At 39.8% G+C, this 13,879-nt stretch overlaps 1 protein-coding gene across 1 annotated transcript in view; it reads left to right on the forward strand.

Moving 5' to 3' along the window:
• The window catches only part of Herc1 (HECT and RLD domain containing E3 ubiquitin protein ligase family member 1), a 161,019-nt gene that overhangs the window by 97,220 nt on the left and 49,920 nt on the right, over positions 1–13,879 (forward strand). The window contains exons 36-42 of the mRNA XM_051156694.1: positions 311–394; positions 2,606–3,126; positions 5,811–6,586; positions 8,648–8,846; positions 11,743–11,903; positions 13,000–13,116; positions 13,515–13,746. Of these exons, the coding sequence (XP_051012651.1) occupies positions 311–394; positions 2,606–3,126; positions 5,811–6,586; positions 8,648–8,846; positions 11,743–11,903; positions 13,000–13,116; positions 13,515–13,746 (2,090 nt within the window). The remainder of the gene's footprint in view (positions 1–310; positions 395–2,605; positions 3,127–5,810; positions 6,587–8,647; positions 8,847–11,742; positions 11,904–12,999; positions 13,117–13,514; positions 13,747–13,879) is intronic.

Raw genomic sequence — 13,879 nt, forward strand, 5'->3', positions numbered from 1 at the left:
AGTACTGGTTATTTGGTGTATAGATTATTTACTTTCTTTCTTTTTTTTTTTTTTAAATACTTTCTGGTTTTGAAAATTCTTTAGTGCCAAACTTACAGAAAGGTGGTAAAGATCAAGTAAGATGTTTGAAACCAGCAAACAGTTTGGCGTCACGTATTCTAGGTAGCATTGCCGTGGGTGAAAGGGCAGTTGGCATCTGGCTCCAGTAGCCTTTGTTCTATCTCATAACCTTTGAATTTTAATGTGGTTATATAGTATCAGTTTTAAAAGCAACTTAAGTTTTCTTTGCTTCTTCTCTGTCACATTTTAGGAACCCAAATTAGCTTTTGAAGACGTGGATGCAGCAGAGCTGTACCCATGTGTGATGTTCTATAGCAGCAACCCCGGTGAGAAGGTAACGCACAGAGGCCCAGCATGTGCTTAGGCATAGGGTGCTGGTTATATTAAATTAGTGTTATGTTAGCACGATACAGAGGTCGTAAAATAGTGTGGTATCTCTACCAATAAAGGTACCTGGCCCATGGAAGTCCTTCTTCTAGAAGGGTAGATGATTTTAGGAATTGTCCTTTACTCCATATTAAGGTGCTGTAGTTGTACCTTGCAAACAGTGGCACTGAGAGAGTCCCAGGATATACTAGGAGTGATACGGCCCGTTGGTAGTTATGGGTGCGAGAAGAAGGCTAGAAGTACTCAGCTGCTCAATGTGAGAAGAAGGCTAGAAGTAAGTACTCAGCTGCTCAGTAAGATACCACTAACTGAATAACTAAAGTTGGTGTTAAGGTGGGGAAACTACCTTTCGTTCACGTGGGAGAGTTACAGACTTGAATGTGGTGAGAACAGTGTTAAGGGTATACAGTCTCACTGAAACCTTTTTGTTCTCTTTACCTAAATCCAAAGAAGAAACAAGTTCTCTTTGATCTCCCTGTGCTTGTGGGTAGTGGTGCTGTTTTCCCTTTCCTGTCCTTTCACTGGAGGGTGTAGTGTAACTTAGGTCTGTTGTCAATAATTTCTAGTGGAATTTTATACTAAAAAATTTTGAAGTTAAATTGTATATAATTTTCTTATAATATCTGCTTAGACTTAGCAGACTTTAATTAATCATTAAAGTTACCTACATTATTCATCTTGCACATAATTTATTATATAATTATATAAATTGTATATAATTATATAATAAAATATGTTTATATTTATATGTGATAGTTTTGTATAAATTAGTTATATAAATATATGTATTATGTGTATACACACACACACACACACACAGTTTTAAGGAATTATAATCTAAGATTAGCCATTCATAAGACAGGAGACTTCTTCTTGAACAGTAGCCAATAAATTGCAGTTAAAGTAGAGGCTGCTGAGTGCCTGATACCATCGTTTGCCCTGGAAATATTATTTTTGTTTGTTTGTTTTTCGAGACTGGGTTTCTCTGTGTAGCCTTGCCTGTCCTGGACTCACTTTTGTAGACCAGGCTGGCCTCGAACTCACAGCAATCCACCTGCCTCTGCCTCCCGAGTGCTGGGATTAAAGGTGTGCGCTATCATGCCTGGCTACACTGGTAATATTCTTTGTAGGAAAAAAAAAAAAAGAAGTTAACTATTCACAATGGGCCTAGTGCTGTTCTAGTAAGTGCTCTGTCTACATTCATCTTTAAAATAAGTGTAGATGATGGGCTCTACCATTAGTGTCCCTTTTTTTTTTTTTTTTTTTTTTTCATATGAAGAAGCTAAGTCTTGAATTATTTGCCAAAATTGTGGACCAATTAAGATTTTAAACTCAAGTCTTGCTGCTTTTTTTTTTTTTTTTTAACCATGTTTAGGGAGATGCGACAGAACTTTTACATAGCCCATATTTGTCTTGAACTCACAGGGAATCTGAGGTTCATCAGAAAAGTCCCCCAGACAGAATGAATATATTTATGTTTAGAATCCTAAGACTGGGTGAATTCTCCAAGGTTTACCGATGTTGGAAAACACCAAACCATGATGCTGAGCAGATGACATCAGAACCTACTTTATACTAAAGATCCTGCCAGGGCCCAAGTATACTGTCAGAGGAAGAATGGCTTTGGACTCAGGGTCTTACAGGTGCTGCCGCTACAGGCGTGTGCCACCATACCAGCTTCCTCTTTTCATTTCTGTGTCCTTCTTGTAGTGTGTGTTTATCCTAGGACTATCCCAGTTGTGTAGTTTTATAACTTTACATTTGTGCCCTTAGAACAATATACAGTAGTTCCAAGACTCAGTATTATCCAGAATTTGAGGATAATAGTTACTGTTTCTTGCAGACATTTATTTGGACTAAATTGAGTCAGCCACATATATCTTGCTCTTACCCATCCTTTGAATGGTTGTAATTGCTTTGGAACTTAAGGCTACAAGAGATTCAAATGGCAGGGTAGGGTATTCTAAAGGACCGTGTTGCTGATCATCTCACTGTGCCTCTAACATTTCCTGCCTATTGTTTCTGGGGGTGATTTGATATGTTATAATACGCTAGTACTAGTTCAAATTATTATTCCATTTGCTCGAGCCTATATTAACATATTGCTAAGGAGGCCTACTAGTATGACTCATATCCTACCTTCTCTTCTTTTATGTAGGTGAAAATTTGTGATATGCAGATGCGTGGCACACCACGGGATTTACTTCCAGGAGACCCTATTTGCAGTCCAGTAGCAGCAGTGCTAGCTGAGGCCACTATTCAGCTTATCCGTATCCTTCACCGGACAGACCGTTGGACTTACTGCATTAACAAAAAGATGATGGAAAGGCTCCATAAAATTAAGATATGTATTAAAGAGTCAGGTCAGAAGCTTAAAAAAAGCCGCTCGGTTCAGAGCCGAGAGGAAAATGAAATGAGAGAGGAGAAAGAGACCAAAGAAGAAGAAAAAGGTAAACATGGTAGGCATGGTCTTGCTGACCTCTCAGAACCGCAGCTGAGGACTCTCTGCATAGAGGTGTGGCCCGTGCTAGCAGTGATAGGAGGAGTTGATGCTGGTCTTAGAGTTGGAGGCCGGTGCGTTCACAAGCAAACTGGGCGCCATGCCACGCTGCTGGGAGTGGTCAAAGAAGGCAGCACATCTGCCAAGGTCCAGTGGGATGAAGCAGAAATTACCATCAGGTATGATGTGTTGAGTTATTCTTTTAGTAGATAAATATTTGATGGTGAACGGGCAATTGCCTGGACAGCGAGTAATAAATAATGTGCTGTAGGTGATAGGTAAAACGCTAGCTAACTTGTAAAAATGATTGTCTTTGTGGCTAGATATTACCATTTTGATTGATTAAGTAATGAGTGATTTATAAAGTCAGCTTTTAAATTTGGTCATGAACTGATAAGTTCAGTAGGCTTAACTGCTATTTTTTATTTGAGTTCTTGCTTTTTCGTGTAGGCAGGTATGTGTGACAGAGATCACACTTGGTCTTCTGCATGCTCGACACATGATCTGTCACTGAACTATACCCCACCTTTCTCCTGTCTTTTGATCATTTCTATTATACACTTAAACATGAAAAAGCCAGCCAACAGCCCAGTGGTGGTGGCGCACACCTTTAATCCCAGCACTTGGGAGGCAGAGGCAGATGGGTCTCTGTGAGTTTTAGGCCAGACTGGTCTACAGTGCGAATTCCAGGACAGCCAGGGCTACACAGAGAGAAGCCCTGCCTCAACAAAACAAAACAGAACAAAACAAAACAAAACAAAAAAGCCAGACAGCTTATCTGTTGATGAGATTTTAAATTCAAAGGGCCCTGTAAGCTGGGTGTGGTGGCATGTGCCTTTAATCCCAGCCCTGGGGAGGCAGAGGCAGGAGGATCGCTGTGAGTTCGAGGCCAACCTGGTCTACCAAGAGAGTCCAGGACAGCCAAGGTTACACAGAGAAACCCTGTCTTGAAACACGCTCCCCCCAAAAATAAAATAAAATAAAATAAAGGCTCTGTAGTAGAAACATCTAAGTAGCTAACAAACATATGAAATCTGTCTTTTTAAAATTAAATTTTTATATTTTATTCATGTGAGTGTTTTGTCTGAATATGTCTGTGTGCCTTATGCCTGCAGCAGCTGGAAAAGGACATTGCATCCACTGGAACTAGAGTTACAGACAGCTGTGAGCTTTCCATGTGCTTGCTGGGAACCAAACCCTGGTCTCCTACAAAAGCAGCTAGTGCTCTTAACCACCAAGCTGCTCTCCAGTCCATGAGGACCCCCGCCCCCCACTCCTTTTTTGTGATCGAATGATGTAGCTTAAACTGGCCTGGAATGCACTATGTAGCCCAAGTAGATTTCATGCTCATGCTCCCCTTGTGTTAGTCGCCCAAGTGCAGGTGTGCACCCTTACCTCCAGCCCTACCTTCCTCAACGTACATTATTTTGAATAGTTATGAGAATAATTTATGTAAGCAAGATGCTTGAATGCATTTAAGTGTAGTTGTATGTATATAGTTTGAAATATAAACTTCATATATTCAAAATAATGTTAAATATTTCCATTAACAAAGGATCTCAGCTATGTGAGTATATAATTTTATCATTTGGAAATAAGGCTTTATTGATAATTATTATGTAACTATTGACTATATTAAATAATGCGATTCTTACATATTAATATGACAAAACATTGTCTTAAAAAGAGTAATCCATAGTAGTTAATGAAAGTGGTACACACCTGTAACCCCAGGACTTGGCAGGCACAGGCAGGCAGGTCTCTGTGAGTTTGAGGCCAGCCTGGTTTGTAAAACAAGTCAGGACAGCCAAGGCTACACAGAGAAACCCTGTCTCGAATAACAAACAAACAAACAAACTATTTTAGAACTAAATAAATGTGATAGACTTTCTTAGTTGAAAATATATATATATATAAAGTTTATATGTAATTTTAGGCATTAATGGACTTTATTGTACACGCTCCATTTCACAATAAGCTAAGAAACCCAGTGACAACTTTACAAAACATATAAAAGTGTCTACTTTTGCTTTCATTCTTTGCTTTGTTTTCAGAGAAGATTTAATATCTTGTTAATGTGTTTATAATATACTAAAATACTTATATTAATACATGAAAAAGGAAAATGTGGCAAAGGGAAAAATGAAATTACAAAGATAGACAAAAACCAAGACGTAGGCAATTAAAACAAAGCTTGAGTTATTTACAGGGCTTTTTATTATATTTTCTGTAATTAATGTACTCAGTCTTCTGGAATTTGGTGCCAGATATCAGGAATGTGTAATCATATTCTTGCTTAAGCTGCAAGTTATGACTATCAGTTGGAGACTACAAAGTAAGATTTTTAATGAGACAAAGTCTCCTGTGAAGGAATTTACAAAGATCTACTACATATTCAACAAACTAGATTATGTAAATTTCCTAAGTAGTTTATATCAAACTACATCTGCCTTGCCTCCTATTTTGTAAATAAAGTTATACAGTCATATTCTTTTGCTTGCTCAGTGTATCAGTGGTTGCTTTGGTACTACCATTGCAGGGTTGAGTGATAGCAACAGAGCCCACATGCTCCTAAAGCTCTAAGATACTTAGACCTAGGTCCTTACGGGACGTGTGCTCACTCCACTGTGTACAGTGGTAAACAGCCTCATTGGAAAGCACTTGTGCATTTCATTATTGTTGCATTTAGCATCACAGCTCTTTCTTCATAATATTTTTTTCAATTTGTAATGATGTCAGTTTGTGTAAGTTATCCTCTGCATTATGTACATGGTACGTCTTGTTTTGTCTACGTTATTTTCTGTACCTTCCTCCTGTCTTTCCCTCACTTGCTTTTCCTGTGTCATTCTGATCTTTATTAAAGCTTCCCAACTTTTTGGTCGCCTAGTGATACTCCACTGTATAACCTGGAACCCTGTGAACCACTGCTGTTTGATGTGGCGCGATTCCGAGGCCTGACAGCTTCTGTGCTGCTGGACCTAACATATCTGACAGGCATTCATGAAGATGTGGGGAAACAGAGCATCAAGCGACATGAAAAGAAACACCGTCATGAGTCTGAGGAAAAGGGGGACATTGAGCAGAAACCTGAGAGTGAATCCATTTTAGATGTGCGAGCAGGGTTAATGTCTGATGATGTCAAAAGTCAGGGTACCACAAGCTCCAAATCAGAAAATGAAATAGCTTCATTTTCTTTAGAACCAACACTGCCAGGTGTGGAATCACAACATCAAGTAACAGAAGGAAAGAGAAAGAATCACGAACATACATCCAAAGCCCATGACATCGCCCAGTCAGAAGTCAGAGCAGTCCAGCTTTCCTATCTCTACCTCGGTGCTATGAAGTCACTCAGTGCTCTTCTTGGCTGCAGTAAATACGCTGAACTCTTGCTGATTCCAAAAGTTCTAGCTGAAAATGGCCACAATTCAGACTGTGCAAGCTCTCCAGTTGTTCACGAGGACGTGGAGATGAGGGCCGCTCTACAGTTCCTGATGCGGCACATGGTGAAGCGAGCAGTTATGCGGTCCCCGATAAAGCGAGCATTGGGCTTAGCTGATCTGGAACGAGCTCAAGCTATGATTTACAAACTGGTGGTCCATGGGCTTTTGGAAGACCAATTTGGGGGCAGAGTTAAGCAAGGTATGTTATCTGATGAAATTATACTTAAAACCGTCAAAAGTAATTTAATCCTGTAAGTGATTTGTGTGTGTGTGTGTGTGTGTGTGTGTATGTGTGTATATATATATATATATGTATATATATATGACTTATTTATTATGTTTACAGTGCACATTAGGTCACATTATAGATGGTGGTACGCCGAAGAAATTTGTACATTGTTTTACCTTTGTAAGATAAATGGTCATGTTTGTTACTTGTAGTTTTCTATTTTAAATCTACATAAACACTAGAATTTGATAACTTGCTAAATTTTAGAAATTTGAGATTAAAACAGATCTGGTGGCACATACTTTTAATTCCAGCACTCAGGAGACAGGCAGGGAGAGCTCTGGGTTCAGGGTCAGCCTGATCCTACATAGTGAGTTCCAGGACTGCCAGAGTTATGTAGTGAGACCTTGTCTGCAAAAAACAAAATGAAACAAACAAAAACACCTGATACTTAATTCATTCTTCAAAAGGTATCCAACTCTTTATTGATCTGATTCAAAATGTATTCTTAAAACTTCTCAGAGATGTTTTTAATTTGTGCCGTTTCATTGACAGTGTATTGTGTGTAAAAAGACCTGCCTTTGCTTGTCGTTATCTCCTCACTTTGGGAAATAGGATAAATTTTTAAATAAAAATGAGATTCATTTAGAAGATATTTGTTGCTTATTTAGTGTTACCTCTCAGGAACCTAGAAAATTTCTAGAGAGGCAGCTGTGAATAAAATGGTGTTCTTTGCTTACAGGCAGGAGAATCGAACTTCAGAGTCAGTTGTGAGGCCTGGCTTAGCAACATGAGGCCTTACCTAAAGGGACAGGTAGAAAAGAACTGGGGTGTGGGGGAGGGGGAGAGAGAAAGGGAAGATAAGGAAAAAGAGGGTTTATAGTTTCTGGTTTTCCCTTTCCTTTGCCTTTATTCTTATTACATTTTAGTTAAGATAGAACATAGAGAGAGAGGTATATGGTGCATTTAAGTAGGCATGTCCCAAGTTTATTATTAAGGGATGTGGCCATTTAATAAACATAATAGAATTATCCATGGTTTTATAAATATTTTTATGTGTATGGGTATTTGGCCTGCATGTGTATCTGTACATCACTTATGTGCTTGGTTCTTTCAGAGGCCAGAAGATAGCATTGGATCCCTTGCAACTAGAGTTACAGATGGTTGTGAACTGCCATGAGTGCTGAGAACTGAACTCAGGTTGTCTGGGAGAGTAGCCAGTGCTTTTAACTACTGAGCCATCTTTGCAGCCCTAGAATTAGCTGTTTTTGTAATAACTGCTACTTTATTTTTATTTGTTGTTCCCTTACTGGAGAAGGAAAACTATAAATATGCTAAACATTTTCAGGATATACATGCTCTTTGAGTCATAGTCAGTGTGAAATTTCTGTCAAGGTTTTTATTCTTCTTGTATTGATATGCCCTTATCAGCACTGGAGGTAAGCATCAAAATCAAAATGCTGGGCAAATAGTTTAAATGTTTGGATATATTTAGATAACCCTGACTGAGTTTTAGACGTCTCCCCACCCTTTTGAGACAGGCTTGGTCAGATAGGTCAGGCTGGCTTTTAACTTGCAGGCCTTTTGCTTCAGCCCCTGAGTGCTTGGATTAAAGAAGTGTGTCACCATATCCCACTTCTATTTTTTTTTAAGAGACTTCTCTAAAATCAGAGTAATTGCAAGGGCCTATAGAATCTAGAATAATTAGTACAATAGTGAAAGGAGAGAGAGAGAGAGAGAGAGAGAGAGAGAGAGAGGGAGGGAGGGAGGAGAGAGAGAGTGTGTGTTTATGTATAGAAATGTTTGTTTGAAGCAGGGTTTCACTATGGAGTCTTGGCTGGCCTGGCTACGTAGCCCAGGGTTTCCTTGTACTCAAGACAATCTTCTTGCTTCAGCCTCCCAAGTGCTGGGATCTCAGGTTTACATATCCAAACCTACCTCTAGAAACTTTTAAAATGAAAGTTTCCAGTTTTGACTTTAGCTTTCTTTCAAAGACCAGCCCTTACTATTTTCTTAACCTTTGATTTACAGAGATTGATGAGCAAGCTGAGGAAAGTGACCAAGCACAGCAAGCACAGACACCAGTTACCACCAGCCCATCAGCATCAAGCACGACTTCCTTCATGAGCAGCTCCCTTGAGGACACCACAACTGCCACCACTCCTGTCACTGACACAGAAACGGTGCCTGCATCTGAGTCTCCAGGAGTGATGCCTCTTAGTCTTCTCAGGTAGAGATGAAGTCTCTTAACACCGATGCTTGTGTTTCTTAAAGCACATTGCTTCTCTTAAGCAGAATGTGCCAAGTTTAATCAGGTGTTGTAGAGCTGGAAAGAACCTGGGATCATGTAGTAAAAACCTATCTTAGTGAGAGTGTAAGTGTGCACCACCATACTTGGCTTGGCTAAGCTTTTAGACTTGTTCTCTTCAGAAGGAAAATCAGTTGGTTCTTCCTGCATATTTGGGGGGGCAGGGGCATGTTGGAGCATAGAATAATTTTTCTCAGGTTCTTTTCTTTTTGAACATAGTTTTTAAACGTTTATGTGGCGTGAGAACACATATCACAGTACATATGTGGAGGCCAGAGGACAGCCTGGGGAGTTGGTTCTCTCCACCTTGCATAGGCTGCTAGCATTGACTTTAGCTCATCATGTCTTGGGATGAGCTCATTCTCCTGTGAACCATCTCAGCAGCTCTATACTTTTCATTTTTATTCTGTGATCACACAGTCTGCTTTTCAAAGGAAAGAATGTGTTTTAAGAATGTTTTAAGATGCTTCTTCAGCTATCTGTGTGTAGTAAGTTTGTGAATGCTATAAAATATTTACATGTTTAAATTCCTTTCTGCTTAGTTTGTGACTTAAATACACACTAGGGAGGCTTTAGAGAGATCTTTATGGAGAGATTGTTGTGAGCTCTCTTCATTGTGGCTTAAATGAAGCAAGGAAAGCAAACTAGCCTCCTTTTTCCTCCCTTCACTGGCCTTCCTGTTGGACAGATGGTCATTATTCTTCCTGAACTAGGCAGTAGAAGGGGAAGTCATCTGTGCCCTTAGGGATTCTCAAGTTCTGCTGTATGCTGTCTCCCCACGTAGGAGGTGTTTGAGAGTTCTGAGACTGCATGCCCCAGTAAGTCAGATTTAGTAGGTCTATTGAGCCTATAGCTTACATTTTAATTACATTGTCTGTGTGTGTGTGTGTGTGTGTGTGTGTGTGTGTGTGTGTGTGTACTGTATATTTGGGGGAGGAGAATTTACACTGTTTATTAGCTCTCATTTGAGTTGTAATTCTAGGAGATGCTAATAAAACATTCTTATGTGTTTTTTTCTTTGGTTTGCTTTGTTTGTTTTATTGAGACAGGGAATAGCCTTGACTGTCCTGGTCTCGCTTTGTAGACCAGGCTGGCCTCGAACTCACAGTGATCTGCCTCCCCAAGTGCTGGGATTACAGGTGTGCGCCACCACGCATGGTTATTCTTGTGGTTTTTAATGCCTCCTGCAGTTTTAAATTTTAAAAGTATCCACAGAGAATCTGTGACCTCTTGTCTCCTTTGAGGCTCTGACTAGTGTTGGCATAGGATTAAAGGGTCGAATCATGCCCCTTTGTTGCCATGGGTGGCCACCAGATGACTTCCTCTATTTCTTTCTTTAGTACTAGGAATTGAACTCGAAGCTAAAATCTTCCTTTTTTTTTTTTTTTTTTTAAGTCTTTGTTTTTCTACTACTGGTTTGGACTTGATTGAAGCTACAACTATTTCCACAAAACTCATTAAGCCTACTGCTTCCTCTGTGTGCCATGGTTGATTGAGTAAACAGTGCTCTTCTGAAGTGAGACACCTCCTTGTTGCTGAGACTGAAGTTTGGTAGTAGAGCACTTGCCTGGCATGTGCTAGTGACCCTACATTCACTCCCCAGCACTACAGAAAAGAAAGAGCTCCTAGTTTGGGGAGACAGAGCTAGACTTGCTTCTCTCACTAGCGCCTCCTTCTCATTGTGAGTGGGAGTTCCTGTCCTCTGCCTGTCATTCAAATGCTGCTGACACCACCATAGCAGTGTACAAGGCAACTCTCTCTGGAATACACTGGTCTTTTTCTTTTTTCTCAAGGTAAATAAAATAATTTATTATGCATAAATTTTTTCTAATGAGTGGTGGTGACAATGAGCAGAACAAACCATCATTTTAAGTTAGTAAGAAAATGAGGCTTTTTAATCTATTTTTTATTAATTTTTAGTTAGTTAATTTATTTTTCTCTTTTGGTTTTTCAAGGCAGGGTTTCTCGGTGTGGCTGGCTGTTCTAGATTCTCACTGTAGACCAGACTGGCCTTGAACTCAGAGAGATCTGCCTACCTCTCTCTCCCAGAGAGCTGGGATTATAGGTGTGTGCCACTACACCCAGCAGACACATTATTTTTCAATTGTGCTAAGTAACTAGACACTTAGTCTTTTTAAACTTTTGTTAATTTTATAGCTGGTGGATTTATATTTAAAATAACATGAAGTTTCCTATTTATTTTTGTTTTTGAGACAGGGGCTCATGTATCCTAGGCCACCCTTGAACTCCTGCCTCCACCTCCTAATTACTGGGATTATAGCATGTGTCACCACACCAGGTTTGTACAGGGCTGGAGAGAGAGCCCAGGTTTGTACATGCTGGGCAAACACTCTGCCACATAGCCACATCTCTACTGTACACTTCTTGTCCTTAAACTTCTTCTTTACTTTCCTGACTACTATATTCAAACCAAAATACCATTGTCACCTCAATATTATAGTAGAAGAAAAACACAGTAAAGACAAAGATGCTAGCTTCTTTTTGTAGTTTTGCATCATTTCCCAATATGTTGCTGATGTTTTTCTAGGATAATCATATTGCTTTTATAGTTAAGAGTATTCGGTGACATAATTACTTTTAATACTGAAGAATCTTTCTCTCATCACTCTGTATTAATCACATTGATTAATAAGAATATTTTATTTTATAATTTAAAATATATTTATTAATAAAATTTAATTAATTAATTAAATTATGGCTAACTTGTGCTGTCTTCTGGGTTGAAACCTCCTGTTTGAGGCTGCGGTCGTTTTGTTTTGCTTTGCTTCGTTGCTAACCATCGGTTATCTTCTTAAAGGCAGATGTTCTCTAGCTATCCGACCAGCACTGTGCTCCCTGCACGTCGTGCACAGACGCCTCCAACTTCGTCATTACCAACCTCTCCTTCTGATGAGGTGGGAAGGAGACAGAGTTTGACTTCTCCTGATTCCCAGTCTACAAGGCCAGCTAACCGCACAGGTGAACTTGCTGCCCTGTACTACAACTACAGTACCCGAACCTCTTCGCATTCTAGATATATGGGTCTTATCATCATTGCCTTTTCTTAATTGAAGATAAAGAAGTAATTTAATGAAAGAGAACTATACTCTCAAACTGAGTGCTTCCTATGTTTTGAATTGTAGATTGAACTATGGCCATTTAGTGAGAAGTAACGTGTATCAGTCACATATGCACTTCCTTCTTTCCTAAGAGGCCCATATTTAGTGTTGTAAATCTCTTTCATAGCATAGCTTCATTCATAACCCACACAATTGTAATGTATCACAAGGAAACATCAGAGGAACCCCAAATTGAGAGGCTTTATACAAAATAACTAGGCCGTGATATTTCATGTATCATTATTAGTGACCATCAACTCAGGAAGCTGAGGCAGAAAGATCGCAAGTTCAGGATCATTCTGAACAGCTCAATGAGGCCTTGTCTCAAAATATAAAGTAAAAATAGAGTGGAAGAGTGCTTGCCTAGCGTGTTTAAGGCCCCGAGTTCAATCCCCAGTACTGGGAGAAGCAAGCCAAAGAGATTAAGGATATCAAAGGCACTTGACAATCAGATAAAATGCACAGATGATGCTAGATACTGGGCTAGAAAGACCATTACCAGCATATGTTGTAACACTAGACTGGGGGCTGGATTAAATGTTGGCATTGCTAGTCTCCAAACGCTGGCTGTGTTTGTAGGCATTACCCATTCAGAGAAGTGAGAGCATCTGCTTTGCTGTTAATTCTGCAGTAGTTCAGGAGAAAAAGATTTCTTTGTGCTCTTGCAAATTTTTGTACATTTAAGTTTTTATTATGAGCAGATTTACTTATCTGTACAACAGCCTTATATTGCTGTAAGAAGTTTAGCCACAATTATGTTTTTAAGCAAACAAGCAAGCAAGCGTTAAAAAAAAAAAAACCTTCTATTGCACTTGACTTAAAAATCTGCCTCCACCCCGATGCTTTATGTATCATTTTTAACAGTAATTCTAGGAAATTGCAGTCAAATAGTTACTGTGTGCGCTTTGCTTGTGCTGCGTAGTGTTTAAGCCCACTTTGCTCTTTCTCCGCCTCAGCCTTGTCAGACCCCAGCAGCAGACTCTCTACCTCTCCTCCTCCCCCAGCAATTGCAGTCCCCTTGCTGGAAATGGGCTTCTCTCTCCGACAAATTGCAAAAGCCATGGAAGCTACAGGTAAGATACATTTTATATTTCAGTATATGTAGATGCAAGAAATCCTAAATGTTATTGAAAGAAACATTTTTTTAAGAGGTCATAACTCTTGTTAAGATTTTTGAAAGACATTTTTAGTTGTATATGAGTGCGTGCGCGCATGCGTGGTCATGGGAACGCAGGTGCCTGTGGAGGCCAGAAGATGGCACTGGATCCCTGGAACTGGGCTTGGAGTTGGTTGTGAGATGTCTGACGTGGGTATTAGGAATGGAACTTGCATCCTCTCATTTCTCAGCCCCTCTTCTTAAGAATTTAAACAGCAGATCTATTATAAAATCATCGGAACAAACACTCTTAATAACATAAGACATTGATTACTTTGTCAGAATCCAGTGTCAGACACTGTTTCTCCTGTGCAGGGGCTCGAGGAGAGGCCGATGCCCAGAACATCACTGTTCTCGCTATGTGGATGATAGAGCACCCTGGGCAGGAGGATGAGGAGCAGCCCCAGCCAAGCAGCGCAGCGGACTCCAGACATGGGGCAGCAGCTCTGGGCAGTGGTGGGAAGTCAAATGACCCTTGTTACTTGCAGTCACCAGGAGATATACCATCAGCTGACGCTGCTGAAATGGAGGAAGGCTTTAGTGAAAAGTAAATCTAGGTTTTTTATTTCTGTCTCTTGTGTCGTAAGTAGTGCTTCTAAAGCCTCGTTCCTCTCCCATCATAAATGCTTCTACTGCTGTGTAAATTTGATGATAGTAATTGGCATTTTAGTTATCAGCTT

The sequence above is a fragment of the Acomys russatus genome, chromosome 14, assembly GCF_903995435.1.
Source record: "Acomys russatus chromosome 14, mAcoRus1.1, whole genome shotgun sequence".
NCBI classification, from domain to species: domain Eukaryota; kingdom Metazoa; phylum Chordata; class Mammalia; order Rodentia; family Muridae; genus Acomys; species Acomys russatus.